Source organism: Prosopis cineraria, unplaced genomic scaffold (assembly GCF_029017545.1).
Source record: "Prosopis cineraria cultivar Desert tree isolate PC_DT_omini unplaced genomic scaffold, ASM2901754v1 PC11, whole genome shotgun sequence".
NCBI lineage: Eukaryota > Viridiplantae > Streptophyta > Magnoliopsida > Fabales > Fabaceae > Prosopis > Prosopis cineraria.
Genome location: NW_026555342.1, coordinates 4780461 through 4796145, shown reverse-complemented (window position 1 = coordinate 4796145; position 15685 = coordinate 4780461). Strand labels below are relative to the sequence as shown.

The window sequence follows — 15685 nt, the reverse complement described above, 5'->3', positions numbered from 1 at the left end:
GAATCTTTATCCTTTGCCTCTGAACCATTGTTTTCTGTTCTTGCTTCATCCGCTTCTTGTTCACGGTCACTCATTTGATCATCCATTATGAGTTGGAGAGGTTCTTCTAATTTCTTTTTCCTATTTCTTCCCTCATTAATAGTGTCGAAGGGCCGATCCAGTGATGATTTACGTTGCCCAATATCTTCCATGAGACTAAGAGTTTGAGCAAGTATGAAATCCAAGAGAGAGAAAAAATCGCTCGTACATTACACGAAGAAACTTTCTTAATGTCAGCTTCATGAAGAAGTTGAGATAGCCGAATCTTTAGAAAAGGACAGTTTTGGAATAAGTGACCAGGGTTTTATTTATTTATTTTTAATTGAAGGGACAGACACTAATGGCCTTACAAACATGATCAAACTCACAACCTCCTACTTATAAAAAAGTTTCTATATCACTAGGTTACAAGGCCATTGATATCATGGTTTCATTTTCAAAACATCCAAAACATTGTTTCGAATATGATGCTCTCTTAATGTCTGAAACAAGCGACCGTTGGAGATTATCATTTATGCTAAAATGCGGATATTCTTAAGAAAAATAATTAAAAAAATATGCCAGTCAATTGCAATAATTATTTAATAAGAGATGGTTAATCTATTATTATATTTATATTTCGATATACAGAAAATATGAATGAAAATTGTTTCGAATAATTTATTTTAATCTAATATGACCTTTTTCTTTATACATCTTTAGCAATTCTTTTAAGGGAAAATCACAGTTAAGGATCAAACTGGAGACAATTAATTGCACTGCATGACCAAATAATTTTAATATTACTTTATAGGATTAAAGGATCTACCTTTGTTGTGAAAAGATAAAACTACCCTTCATATATATATATATATATATATATATATTATATACTCTTTTAACAACTCCTCATTCAAAAAAAAGTGACATTCCCATTTTAACAATAACCAATTCTCTTATTAACAACTCTAAAAAATTAATTTGGTAGTGGAGAGGAATAAGTATTGTTATTTGATAAACAAATCTCCATTCGAGAAAAAATAAATCCCATTTCCATTTTAATAACAATCAATTATCTTATTAACAACTCCAAAAAATTAATTTCGTGGTGGAGAAGAATAAGTGTTGTGATTCAGTGAACAGGTTCCCATTTGAGAAAAAAAAGTCACATTTCCATTTTAACAATAATCAGTTCCCTTATTAACAATTCTAAAAAAATTAATTTGATAGAGAAATTGTTGTAATCTGATAAACAAGTCTCCATTCGAAAAAAAACAAGCTCATTCACATCTTAACAACAATCAATTCCCCTAACACAATAAATATACATTAGGGGTGGTTTCGTTTTTTCACAACAAATTTTAATATCATTTAGGTTTTTTGGTCTTGCAAAATAATATTAGAATCATTTGGTCCAATAGTGTAATTAATTCTCTCTAGCGGTCCTTGATTGTGATTTTTCCTTCTTTTTATTGGCCAACACTTTAGCAATGTTTTTACCGTTGAGTAAGTATTTCTTTGGAGTACTCTTGAGTAAAATTGTGATAATAATATAAATAAAATTTGAGTTGTCGGAATTAGTATAAACGGTTGGAGTAATAAAGTTGCAAGTGTAAAACTAAAAAGTCATAGAGGAAATCCAAAATTTTCACATCGTAATATTTTTAATCTTATACATATATATATATATATATATATATATATGAATCTGGACCGATCAAGATCCGCATATCCGTCTAATCACTATTGTCTTGTCTTTTGCTTCATCCTCTGTTGACTCTACCTTCCTTGCAAGACATGATGTTTCTATGGGAATGAAGGTGTGAGAAAAAGCGATATCAAGCAAATAGTTTCCTTCCTTGGGTTGGGCTAACTTCTACGGTTGGTACCTTGTCTCTGTTTTCTTCGTCCTATGTTATATTTCTTACAATTTTTCTTGAAACTACTTGACGTTTGTTACTGTCATTCGTCAAATTTTTCTCTTTCTTTAAAAGTTTGTGCCCTGAATTTGCTTTTGCTGAAGATATGCTTTTATATTTATTTACTTATTTTGTAGATTGTGTCTAAGTGTCTATCAAGAAGTGTAAACATTTGCTGGATCCCTTTGTAGTTGCTGTTTGTGAGGTTGATTTGAGAGGCATATTATTTATGAGCTTCGGCAATTGGTGGAGTTGATTATTTTGTATATTCATATGGAATATGGAATTGGATCAGTGTAGAGGATTTTGTTACTCAGTTGCATTCAAGTTTCATATAAAAATTCTGCTTTTCAGCTTTGAAGATAACATCTCTTGCTTATCTATAACATGATAAACGTGTTAATTGAGTATAGCTTTCATTTCACCTGATGAATTTTCACTTCATCTTCTTATTTTGCAGTATCTGACTGGTAACTTTATAGTTTTATACAATAATTATCATAAGAGGAAGGGCTAAAGCAGCATAACGTAAATCTCAAGTTGAAGTGAAACAAAATTCCCTTAACAGATGTCGTTCATTTTTGGAGTCGGTTTAAACTACGCAGAATCCTATCCGATACTTATAGCCCTTGGAGATGACTATTTTTGAGCAAGATGCTGAGAACTGATATGAAACATAAGAACACTGTAATTTTTGTCTCTAATTTAGCCTCAACTTAAATAATGCCAAATAATCATTTGATTGCTAATTGAATTTCCTATATATCACTTCTTATTATGCTGTAAACCTTTTTTCTTTTCAGTTCTTACTATTTTAAATTCCTCTATTGCGTTTCTTCGAGAGGATAGAGGTAAGCAAACAAATGAGTTCTGAAGTCAAAGACAAAGATGAATATGGGTTGGAAATCACAAAGGCAAAGCATCAGCAATGGTATGGACTTCAGGAGATTCTAAAGCATGAATTCTTGAAGCTGTTGAGGATAAGGGATTTTTTGAGCCTGATTTTAATGTATCCGATGATAATGCCAGACCAACACTTGTCAAAAAAATGGAGAGATGATGCCCAAGCCCTTACTGCCAAATATTTTGAAGACACAGATTGCCTTGGTTTAAACATATCTGGAGCTTACCGATGGATGCATCTGCTTTCTGAAAAGCCATTAAAAAATATGGAAGCACTGATGCCAAATGACTTGCTAAGTAGGATAGAAGAAGGTCAGAGATGCATCTTCAATGAAAATGCCTCGACTCTATCAGGAGAGGCATTGCTTTTTGCCAGCACAAGTAAAGGGGAAAAAGTGCTTGAATTGGGTTATGTCCATAATGTGATACCAGAAGCTATTCTCAATTTAGCTGCTGATCTTGCTGTTGATCAACTGATTCAAACTTTACTTACTCACAACACTCATCATGTCATGTTCTCAACAAGAAATGAATTTGAAAAAATAGATGTGGCAAGAAAAATAAAATCAGCTTTAGATGCTGAGTACTATGGAACTAGAATTAGTAACAAATATTCCAGAGTTTTATGGGTTTACACATCAACGTATTCAAGCAACAAAGAAGCTTGGGTTCGGGAAGAGATTGCACGACAGCTTGACCTTTTGACAGGCAAAGGGGATCAGATAGGAAGTGAAATTTTACTCACACGACTCATTGAAGTTGAGATGATGAGAATGAATCATTTAGTGTTTTTGGTGGATGGGAATGGCAAAGGAAAAGTTGACCCCTGGAAAGTGGGTTTTCCTAAGAAAATGTTCACAGGCGTTGTGGTGTTATTAACCGTTGAATCATCAGTGCTGCAACATGATGAATTATTAATGGCAATGGATTTGGAAATCAGGACAGAGGATCATTTGATGCCATGGGAACTCTTCTGCAGAAACGTAGGTTGGAAACTTGTATCATCATCTAATGACATCCAAAGAATTGCAGTACAAATAGTTGAGGAGTGTCGAGGCCATCTTCTTGCCATTGTTCTTCTGGCAAGATCATTGAAGAACATCGAAGATGTTGAAATCTGGAAACTTGCCCTACAGAAATTGTGCTACCTTCATCCTTTACATGCTGCCAGAATTGATTATGGTATGAGTAAAATCATGGTGAATGCTTTTGTAAACATCATTTGGAATAATTTGAACAAAACAGAAAAGCTTTGCCTTGCATGTTCTTTATATGTACTCAGCCTTGAAGAAACTATGGCGGACCATCTCATAATATCCAGCTGGGTATATAATAAATTAGTGTGCTCACAAGAAGAAGCAGAGCATATCCTCAGAGATTTTGTGCATCGTTGTATCTTTCTTAAAGTTGAACATAAGTATATTCAATGGCCAAGAGAAATCTACAATGTCTTGAAGTCCTTGCTCATGCTGTACCCATTAGACACAATAAAGAAAGGTGGGTTAGGATTGACTGAGCTACAAATCACTGGAGCATGGCTTTTGGCCAGACGTCTGGAGTTAATGGACAATAAATTGTCAGACCTACCACAGACCGTTGATTGCCCGCAATTGACTCAACTATTATTACAAGGCAATGCCAATTTGATGGAAATTCCACGCTTATTTTTCCGTTTCATGCCTCATCTCCATGTCCTGGACTTGTCCTACACAAGCATCAGGAGTTTACCAAGTTCTCTTTTTAGCTTAGGGGAGCTTGGAGAATTGCATCTCAAGGGATGCAAGCGCTTTATGGAATTATCACCAGAAATTGGACAACTTAAGAATCTTGAGATTCTTGATCTTGATAGTACTCCAATTACATATATTCCAGAACAGATTCGAGAGTTGACGAGGTTGAAAAAGTTGATCTTATCTTTTTATGCTTGCCATGACATGACAAAAAGCCTACATTATCCGGTTCCTCCTGGGGTAATATCTAAACTGACTCAATTGCTTTATTTAAGCATTGATGTCAATCCTGGCAACAAGCAGTGGCGTGAAAGCATTGGAGTTATAATACGCGACATTTCTAAATTAAAGAAACTGAATACTTTGAGTTTATATATCCCACAGGTTAAGCTTTTGAAGTATGTCCCAAAGTACTTTAATTTTAGATTTGTTGTTGGTAATCTTATCCAGAAGAGAATCATATCACGTGTACCGCCTGCAGTTGAGTCAAAATTCAAGCAAATCAGTTGCAGCTTAAGATTTGTAAATGGTGTGGACATACCAAATGAAATTTTTGAGGTTATTCAACGAAGTGAGGCTCTATTTTTGGAGCGACATAGTACCATCAAGAATCTTTCTCAATTTGACATGGGGTGTTTAGCTCATTTGCAATCATTCATTGTGGGAGAATGTAATGAAATGGAAACAATAATTGATGAGGGAGGTTCAATTTCTCCAGATTTGTGTTGGAGATTCTTGTGTTTATTCTACATGAACAATCTAAGAAGCATTTGCCAAGCGGAAGCCTCTTTTCGCTCATTAAATACCGTGGTTTTGCACAATTGCCCTAAGCTAACAAGTATTTTCACATTGAATTTTCTTGACAGTCTTGTAAACTTGGAGGAGCTAATAGTTGAAGATTGCCCAAAAGTAAGGACCTTAATAAGTCGCGACTCATTTGAACCTGGAGAAGGGAGTCTCCTTCCTCGCTTGAAGAAAGTATCACTTCTTTATCTTCCTGAATTAATTAGCATTTCAAGTGGATTGTGTATTGGGCCAAGTTTAGAAAGAATATTATTTTACGACTGTCCCAAACTCCAGATTCTTTCAGCTAAGGAATTTCTGAGCAAAAATTTAGCGGTCATCAAAGGAGAAGAGGAGTGGTGGGACGCTCTAAAATGGGAAGAATCAGAGTGGGGAAAAGAAGGCTGTCCAGATTATTTGCATCACTTGTTTATTCCTATTAATGAGGAGACTGACATCGTTGATCAATTACTTGAAGTTGAAGAATCTTCGGTGTCCAACGAAAAGGAGGTTTGGGTAAGAATATTTGGTTTCTGATTGTCATTTTGCTATTAATTACCCTGTGAGTTTACATGTGCAAAACTGCATAATTTGAGTAAATTATACGATAACTAGACACGTTTTTTATACATTGAAATTTGTGTAGTGGAGTATGCATTTTATAAATTGTGGATTTTAAATTTTATGGTGATGATTTATATTGATATTGATTACTTCTTTTGTACACAAATTTGATATAGACTTTAAATTTTATGTTGATGATTTATATTGATTACTACTTTTGCAACCAAATTTTAAATGTTGCACTTCAATTTTTAAAATTTCTTAAGAAGTGAAAGCCTTGTCTTAAATCTATTATCATCATTACATGATTTTTTAAAAAAAAAAAAACATAACTTTTGGTCAGTGTACTTTGTTTAATTTTTATTGTAAGTTCTTGCACCTTTTTTTTTATATTTCAGGTCCTTACACTTTTTTTCCTCAATGTTCTAGATCCCTATAACAACGGTCATTGAGGGACCTAGTTCACTGGAAAAAAAAAGTGTAGAGACTTGAAACATCGAAAAAAATATGCAAGGACCTATAGCAAAACTTAAACAAAGTACAAGGGCTCAAAGTTATATTTTTTCTTTTTTTAAATGATTAAGGAAATTTAAAACAGATGATGGTTGTTATAGGGATCTAGAACATCGAGGAAAAAAAGTGTAGAGACTCGAAACATCGAAAAAGATATGCAAGGACCTATAGCAAAACTTAAGCAAAGTACAAGGGTTCAAAGTTATATTTTTTTCTTTTTTTTTTTAATGATTAAGGAAATTTAAAACAGATGGTGGTGGGATATTTTTGTGACTTTTAAGTCTCCTCACCATATTTAGTTTTTAATTAAAATTAAATACCTTGAATGATGAAATATTCAGGGAATAAAGTTTGCAACTTATTTCAGGTTGAGAATATTGATAAGGAGGCTGACATATTTTCAACTTCTAATAATGAAAAAGATGGCGATGAATCTTCCAGATCCAATAACGAGGAGACTTTGGTACGTCGTCTTTTTCTTCCCTTTTACTTAATTATTTTTTTCATTATGAAAAATTATATAAATATGTGAATTTTCCTGAATCTGAAAGATACATTACAATTACAATTATTAAAGAATCTTGACTCAAACAACACTTTTACTGGAAACAAGGAGGCCGTAATAATAGATTCATCAGCGGCTGATGATGTTCGACCTGGAAAGAAAGAGACTTTGGTAAGGCGCCTTTTCTTTCTTTCTAGCTTGCCCATTAATTTCTCTTCCTCTCCATTGTTTTCTTTTTTTTTGTTCTTTCTTTTTTCCTGGCCTGAGTGCCTGACCTCTCGTTTGTTTTCAAGGAAGACAATAACAAGCAAAAGTACTGTTGAATGATAGTATTTCCCTTTCTGAATTCAGATTGCATTCGGAGAATCATTTTCCCGCATGTTTTGTTGGGTCTTTTGATCTCTTATTAAATCTTATTTCTAGCATGCCTTTTGATCCTTTTTCGCAGAAAGACGTGCTGAAGTCGGACTTGCATGATGACGAAGCAAAGCTGAAGGCCATGAAGATGGTAGCTAAGCTTCCAGGTATGTTGCATGATCTGACCTTGAAGATTTTGAATATTGAGATCATCATAAAAAAAGGATAAAATTCTATTTTAGTTTTCAAATCAGTGTTGATGTATTTTTCTTGGAAACAAAGTTAAGCCACAAACTTAATTTGGAAGTCTAAACGTGGAAAACAATGGATTGTACTCGTTCATGCTGTGACAGAGAGTCGGATTCAAGATGGACATGTGTCATATCCATGGGAAAGGAGCATGCAGGAGTTGGCAGGGATTCCCAATTCTGGCAACTTTCTTTCAATATTACTGTTGCCAAAAGCTTCAGATCAGGAGGCTTGCCGTTACAATGATCTAGAGGACACTCTAGCCAGGGCAAATGCATGGCTTCACGCTGCTCAAAATTCAGGGATACCTATTGTGTTTGTGAGCATCCAAACCGAAACTCTGCTGACCAAGGTAATTATTAATTAATATCTACCAAGTCCCTGTTCATCATGGCGTGCATTTACCTGACATTTTTTGCATTTGAGTGACAGATCTCTGGAGAGACAAGGTCATTAACAGACTTGTCAAACCTTGCAGCAAATGAAAGTTTTCACCGCTTCATGGACATGGGCTTATTAAGAGCAGTTCGCCTGTGGTATGCTCCAATTGGGGGAGAGCTCTCTGTGGAGATCGAACTGCAAGAGCGTGATTCAAAGCTCGGCTTTGCCATTAGCCGTACAGAAGAGGTCTCTCTATCTCTGGAGTCGATGAACTAAATACTATTTTTAAGTTTTTTTTTTTTTTGGGCCTACCATTAACATTTCCTATACAGGGGTTTATATTCATCTCATCGGTGACTGATCATGAAGAGAACTTGCCCAGTACAAGGTCAGGTCTGTGCAATCTATACAAAATAGCAACAGAGACTTCAAGGCTGCTGGTAGTCTCGAGAGTGTCAAACCAGAAAGTGCTTCCGTGGATGGTGTCTTCAACAGGGGCCATTCGGTGTTATGATACCGTTTCAATAGCCCAAAAGCTTTCCTTGCACCGTCACGCCAGAGTTCCCGTTCTGATGCACGTCTTACTTTGGGACGCAGCATTGACTTCTTCCGGTGGAGGCACTGAGAACACTCCTCAAGTGACTTCCTCAGTTCAGTTGGGACACAATCCTCATGAAAATCGAATACTGTCATTGATTCCTAAAACATCTGGTCCAGATTTAGGTGGTGAAGACTTCAGGGACGGATCGATCCACAAGATTGAGAGACACACAACTAGGAAATTCCATGACTTATCCTTATTTATCATCTGGGTCTGAAGTCTGGTATTTGTATCTTGTCTCATCCCATTTCTGTTTTCCTAGTTGCTTGTGTTGCTACGTACAGCCTTCAGAATATCTTGTTCGCCAGAAAACGAAAACGGAACAAAGCGCTTGGCTTTTGCTTCGTTACAGTAATGTAACCATTAGGATTTCAAATGGGAGTGGGAGTGCCTACTTGATCATATATGTAAAAATATGGAAGGACATCAGGACTTAATTGTAATATGGCTCACTTGTCCCTTCCTTCCGTTTCAGATGCCTAATCACAAAAGATTACAGGTCTCGTTTGTTTGCGGGGACAGATCAAATGGAACAGAAGAGAAAAAAATTACAAAGGAGGGAAAAAGAAAGTATAGTTTGTTGTATATATGTGAGTTTGTGAGACTATACACACATATGTATAAATATTCTTTTGTGTTATGAATATTAAGAATTACTCCATCTCCGTTGGCTCTTCTTCATCTTTATCTTGTCCCATAAAACTCTCACTATTATGAGTGTTGATTATGCTTTATTTGTCATATTATTTATGTAACTCTTGATATAAGTCCATGCCTATAAATAAAACATGTCATTTGTGTTGTAAATATGGAAGAGAATACAATAGAGGTTATCCACATTTCTATTGCCTTTATTATTTCTCCTCCTCCTCCTCCTCATCTTCTCATTTCCATTCTTGTTGGAAACTCAGAACAAACTAAACAAAATAATTTTATTTATGATTTGAAACTTTTGATTGAATCCAATAGTTGGGCAAAGCCATCTAGACCGGCTTATATAGCCTAAAGAAACAAGAAAATCAAGAAAAACGAGAAACGAAAATAACCTTGAAAAAACAAACAAATCAGGCCCATTTGGTTACAAATAAAATAGGTCCAAAACAATAAACCCTTATTTTTCAACACTTCCCTTCAAGTTAGACCCAAAATATTTAGGGTGCCTAACTTGGATAATAAACTATCATAACTTTCTTTCCAAGAGCCTTTGTTAATATATCTGCCAGCTGCTCTCTAGACATTACATGCTTTAAAAAATCAACCCTTCCTATAGCTTTTCTTTCACAAAATGACAATCGATCTCTATGTGCTTTGTTCTCTCATGATAAACTGGATTGGAAGCTATCTGTATTGCAACCTTGTTGTCACAATATACAAAAACAGGAATTAAATCAGTAACACCCAGCTCTCTTAGCAAACCATTTAACCAAATAATTTCAAAAGCAATACTTCCTAAAGCCCCATACTCTACCTCAGCCGAAGAATATGAGACAGTAGATTGTTTCTTAGATTTCTAGGCAACAAAAGCTCCTCATAACTTGATTAAATAACCTGTAATAGACCTATGAGACTCAGGATAAGAAGCCGAATCAGAATCACAATACCCCTCTAATGTCATATTTTCGGAAGAAGGAAAGTATATACCCCTACCTGGGTCTTTTTTCAAGTATTTTACAATATTTAATGCAGCCTTAAGATGGGACTTTCTTAGAATTTTCCTGAACTGACTTAATAACTGAATCGAATAACCAATATTAGGTCTAGTAGTGGTCAAATATAGTAACTTTCCTATTAGACGCCTATAACTAGAAGGATCAATTAAAGAATCATCTTTCTCTCCCTTTTTAGGAACACTGTAAAGTTTCAAACTTGGGTTCATATGCATATTGCTAGGCCTACAACCCCCAAGCCCTGTAACAGCAATCAAATCTAAAGTATACTTATGTTGATTTAGAATTAACCCTTTACCTATTTTCTCTATTTCTATTCCTAAAAAATACTTTAACAGCCCTAGGTCTTTCATCTTAAAATTATCATGCAGATATTGCTTTGTTTCTTCTATCCCTTTATTACTATTTTCAGTTATTACAAGATCATCTACATATGCTAACTCAACAGTAAACTCATTTCCATGTCTCTTAGTAAATAAAGAATAGTCAAATTTACTCTGCACAAAACCTCCAGTGATTAAAGCTTCACACAACTTTGTATTCCATTGTTTTGCAGCCTGCTTTAGTCCATAAAGAGACTTAGTCTACAGACCTTCTTTTCTCCTTGCTTGTGAAATCCTAAAGGGATCTTCATATATACTTTTTCATTGAGATCTCCCTACAAGAAAGCATTGTCAACATCCATTTGATATAAGTCCCAACTGTTTCTAGTAGTTATAGCCAATATAGAACACACAGTATTCATTTTAACAACAAGTGAAAAAGTGTCAGAATAATCAATGCCTTCTATTTGGCTATATCCCTTAACAACAAGTCATGCTTTTAATTTATTTAAGCTGCCATCTGCATTATACTTCTTCTTAAAGACCCATTTACATCCTATTGCCCTCTTCTCTAGAGGCAAATTAACTATTTCCAATGTTTTGTTTCTTTCTAATGCAATTATCTCATCTTTTACAGCTTGTACCCATCTATTATCCTTTATAGCTTCTTGAAAAGTGTTTGGTTCAACAATATCATTGGTACAGGCTATGAATTTCTTATATGAAGCTGATATATTTGCATAGCTAATACTATGTTGTATGGGATATAAAATTTTCTTATTTCCTTTCTTATCGATCTTGTTTACAAATTCTAATGCAGAACAATCATAGTCACGAAGCCAAATAGGGGCTCTTTTTTCTCTAAAAGGTCTATCGTTATTCTCATTTCTAGATAAAGTATCAGTATTTCTAACTATACAATGATCATCATTATGTCCAACAATATTAGAATTGGTATAGGAATTAGGAGGAAGTGAAATATCATTATCAAAATTTATAGAAACAGGATCAGGTATTTCAGGATCATTATAAGAATTCCTAGAAACAGGATCAGTGACATTTGGCTTAGGTATATCGGTATTGTCAAAATAATTGGGAAAAATATTATAACCATAGATGAAAGGATCTTGGGAGCTTACCATACTCGAATTCTAATTGATAGGCTCTGCATCTGAAAAGGGAAACTTGTTTTCAAGGAAAATAATATCTCAATTCATAAATATATTGTCATTTTTAACATCATAGAAAATATATCATTTTTTATTATTAGGATAACCCAAGAAAACATAAGTATCTGATATGGGTTCAAATTTATTTAGTCTTCCTATATTTTTGGCATAAGTAAGACAACCAAACACTTTCAAATTGGACAAGTTAGGTTCCTTTTTAAATAATATTTCATAAGGAGTCTTGTATTTCAGGATTTTAGAAGGTAATCTGTTAATTAGATAAACTGGAGTTCTAATAACTTCCCCCCAAAATTTAAGTGGAATGTTAGCCTAAAATATTAAACTTTTAGAAACCTCTAAAATATGTCTATGTTTTCTTTCTACAACCCCATTTTGTTAGGGAGTGTAAACACAGGTAGTTTCATGTAAAATGCCATTTTCTAAAAAATATATAGATAAATCATGATTAAGGAATTTTGAACCATTATCACTTCGAATCCTTTTGATTTTAGCATCAAATTGATTTCTAACTAGACTAAAAAAAATTTTCAATTGATATAAGGCCTCCTGTTTATTATGTAGCAAATAAACCCAAGTAACCCGTGAGAAATCATCTACTATCATTAGGAAATATTTGTATCCTTGATGAGTAGGAATTTTGTATGGTCCCCAAACATTAACATGTAGCAAATCAAAATAGGATTGAGACTTTATTTCACTAATGGGAAATGTAAGATGAGTTTTCTTTGATTAAAACAAATACAAACTAAGCTAAATCAGAGGAAGGAAGTAAATTGTTTTGAAGCGAAGTAACATTTTTGAGAGTGGAGCTTGAAGGGTGCCCCAGTCTTAGATGCCAAATGTTTCTATCAAAAACGACATTCTTAGTAAATGCATTAGAAAAATGAGAGCTTTCATCTACAATGTATAACCCTGAGCTTATTCTACCAATCATTATCAGTTTGCCACTGTAAAGCCCCTGCAAGACACATACATTAGGAAAAAAATATGACCACACATTTATGTTCATCTGTAAGGCGGGATATGGATATCAGATCATAACATATTCCAGGAGCATAATAAACATTATTTAAAATGAAATCATCTGAAATCTTAACAGTCCCAGTGTGTGTGACTAACAATTTTTTTGAGTTAGGAATTTTGATTTTAAGAGGGGGTCCAGTATATTCTTCAAAGTAATCAAGATATGACAAGTGACTAACCACATGACAAGTAGCTCTAGAATCCAAAAGCCATTGTGCTTGGTTTTTATTATTAGAAGATAATGTAAAATAATTTATACCTGAGGGTTCTTCCTGATGTGTGGAAGTAATTGCTCCTACCGATGATTGAGTGATTGATAATGTCTTGATCTCCTTTTTCAGGTTGTCAATAATTCTCTTGTACTCACTTGGTGATAGCAATTGTTGCTCGGATGAAGTATGGTTCTATTTTGAAATGTTGCCTTCAACATGGTTTACTTGCTTGAGTTGAATGTTATGTCCTCTTCCTCCTTGAAAATTTAGAGGAAATCTAATGAGTTGGAAGCAACTATCCCTTACATGCCCTCTCTTGTGACAATATGTACATGCATCATTGGGATTTCCTCTAGATCTTCCTCGATTGAATCTGCCATGACCTCTCATAATCATTGCAGATCCTTCTGACTGGTTAAAAGAGGATGTAGATATTGATCATTGTGCCTCCTCTTGAGAAATCATGGAGAATTCTTGATTAATCGATGGCAGTGGATTCATAAGAAGGATTTGACTCTTGACAGGCTGATATGAGTATTGAGTCCCATTAAAAATTGAAATGGCTTCTGTTGTTAGACATTTTTTGCATATTCCCCAGATGAGTTGCAATTACAGGTAGGTATTAGGATGATTGTTGCATATTCTTCCCATAGCTCCTTGAGTCTTGTAAAATAGTTTGAGATGGATAAGTTTCCTTAGGTATGAGAATAATGAGTCGATAAAGACTATATACCTTCGTTCCATTAGTTCAGTCAAAATTCTCATGCAGATCTTCCTATACAAGAAGAGCACTCTCGAAGAATGTAATGCTCGCTGTAATTTCTTTGGAAACGAAGTTGATTAACCACGAGAGGACAAGGGCATTGCAATGATCCCACTGATCTTGAAGAGTCTCCTTCTGAGCGTCTCTTTTGTAAGAACTATCTACCATCCTGATTTTATTCTTTGCTCGTAGAGCCATTTGCATTGCACAGCTCCAGATCACATAGTTTGTGGTTCCGATGAGAGGTTGAGGAACAAGATTGGTGGCTTGAGTGTTAGATGGGTAAAGATAGAGTGGATAGGTTAAATCGAGTGCAGAAGCTAAGGATTTAGTATTTGAGGTCTCACTCATGGTGGGTAGAAAAGAAAAATGCGATGGAGATTATTGATGGAAGGGTTAGGGCAAGATGAATCGAAAGAAGCAGCAGCAATGAGAAGCAAGAAGATGAAAGACTGAAAAGTGAAATAGGGGCAAGAAAGTGGATGGGTTTCAAGAAAACTAAAACGGGATATATGACTCAAACCGACTCTGGTACCATGTTAGAAACCCAGAACAAACTGAACAAAATAATTTTATGTATGATCTGAAACTTTGATTGAATCCAGTAGTTGGGCAAAGCCACCTAAATCGGCTTATATAGCCCAAAGCAACAAGAAAAATGAGAAAAATGAGAAACGAAAATAACCCTAAAAAAACAAACAAATCAGGCCCATTTGGTTACAAATAAAATAGGCCTAAAACAATAAACCCTTATTTTTCAACAATTCTCTCAATATTTTTTTTTTTTGATAAGAATTCTCTCAATATTTTACTCATAACATATTATTAGCACGAATCTCTACCAAATGAGTCTAATGTATTGTCCTAGAAATTTTCTATTGATCACTATTCATCATATAAAGATAGTTTCATCCAAATGGTGTGGTGAAGTTTTTCAATTTTTCTAGAGGGACTGGTAACCTTGCAATTTCAAATAAGGTATATGGATGGTTGGAGATTCATCATATTGAGGTATGAGAATATTATTTTTTATATTTTCATTTCATAATTGATTTTAAGATTCATTTTAATATTTGATATGACTATGATTATCAGTTTGATAGAAATTGATTGTTCTTCAAAAGCAATATTGAATTATTGTTACTTTTAATATTCTTGATCATATGATTAGATAGCCAGAAGCCACATCAATTTTGATAATGATTTCCTTGTAAAAGACAAGAAAAATTCATGGCATTTTGCTTAACTAAGTACGCTTAAAATATTACATCTGTGAAGGTTAATCATTCAAGCATCAAAAGATATCAAAGAGTTGTGTAAATTTGAAAAACTCTTGCTATAGTCTTAAGACTAATATTCAATAAAATTGATTATATGTTGTTGAAAGCATGGACAAATATCTATGAAAGTGATAAAGATCATGATTCAAAAATATCATGAGTGATAATATCTATGGTCACATGGCATTATTGTGATTAAACAATTGAAAGCCAACAATATTTTGTCTTGCCTACTAATTTTATTAAAAGGAATAATTGTCATGCCATAATTGTTGAAAAATAATATTTTATGGGCATTGAAATAAAAATTATGAGGGAATGTTACAACATGGATAGAAGCCATATAGACAAATATGTATGAGTAATTCATTGAAAGTAAATATATAAATTGATTATGAAGCCACCAGGGCAATGAGATACTAATGAATGTAGAAAGTAACTATAAAATGATCAAAGCCACATGTTATGATATAAGAAAATGCATGGAAAAGTTTTTGTAAGGAAATGACAAGCCTGAGAGCTTATATGATGATGATGCTTAGAATTAAAAGGATATGTGGTGTTTAAGTCTAGAAGACTATATATGAAAGCCTATATGGTGCTTAATTGTTATTAATATTTAAATATTTGATATTGATTTAATCTTCACATAATTTTAAAGAAAATATCAAAAATCATTGCAATATGTGTAAAATTGTATTTAT

General features: G+C 34.0%; 1 protein-coding gene and 1 long non-coding RNA gene across 7 annotated transcripts; one reads left to right on the top strand and one right to left on the bottom strand.

Moving 5' to 3' along the window:
• Positions 1-1744: 1744 nt before the first annotated feature.
• On the top strand, positions 1745-9184 carry LOC129285783 (disease resistance protein At4g27190-like). 6 transcript variants are annotated; one of them, XM_054921663.1, is made up of 9 exons: positions 1745-1899; positions 2741-5548; positions 5651-5869; positions 6798-6893; positions 7008-7106; positions 7384-7459; positions 7646-7893; positions 7974-8168; positions 8255-9184. In XM_054921663.1, exons 2-9 carry the CDS (start codon positions 2801-2803, stop codon positions 8738-8740), a joined length of 4167 nt encoding a protein of 1388 aa, XP_054777638.1. In that variant the 5' UTR covers positions 1745-1899; positions 2741-2800; the 3' UTR covers positions 8741-9184. The 6 variants fall into 6 exon arrangements, with proteins under 6 accessions (XP_054777638.1, XP_054777634.1, XP_054777636.1 ...); XM_054921659.1 differs by adding an exon at positions 2398-2624 and having other exon boundaries at positions 2741-5869; XM_054921661.1 differs by having other exon boundaries at positions 2741-5869; positions 7047-7106.
• A 373-nt stretch (positions 9185-9557) lies between these two features.
• On the bottom strand, positions 9558-14288 carry LOC129285784 (uncharacterized). The gene is made up of 2 exons (XR_008587299.1): positions 13672-14288; positions 9558-13601 (listed from the first exon to the last, which is right to left on the bottom strand). It is a non-coding gene; the product is annotated as an uncharacterized LOC129285784 (long non-coding RNA).
• Between the last annotated feature and the right edge of the window lie 1397 nt (positions 14289-15685).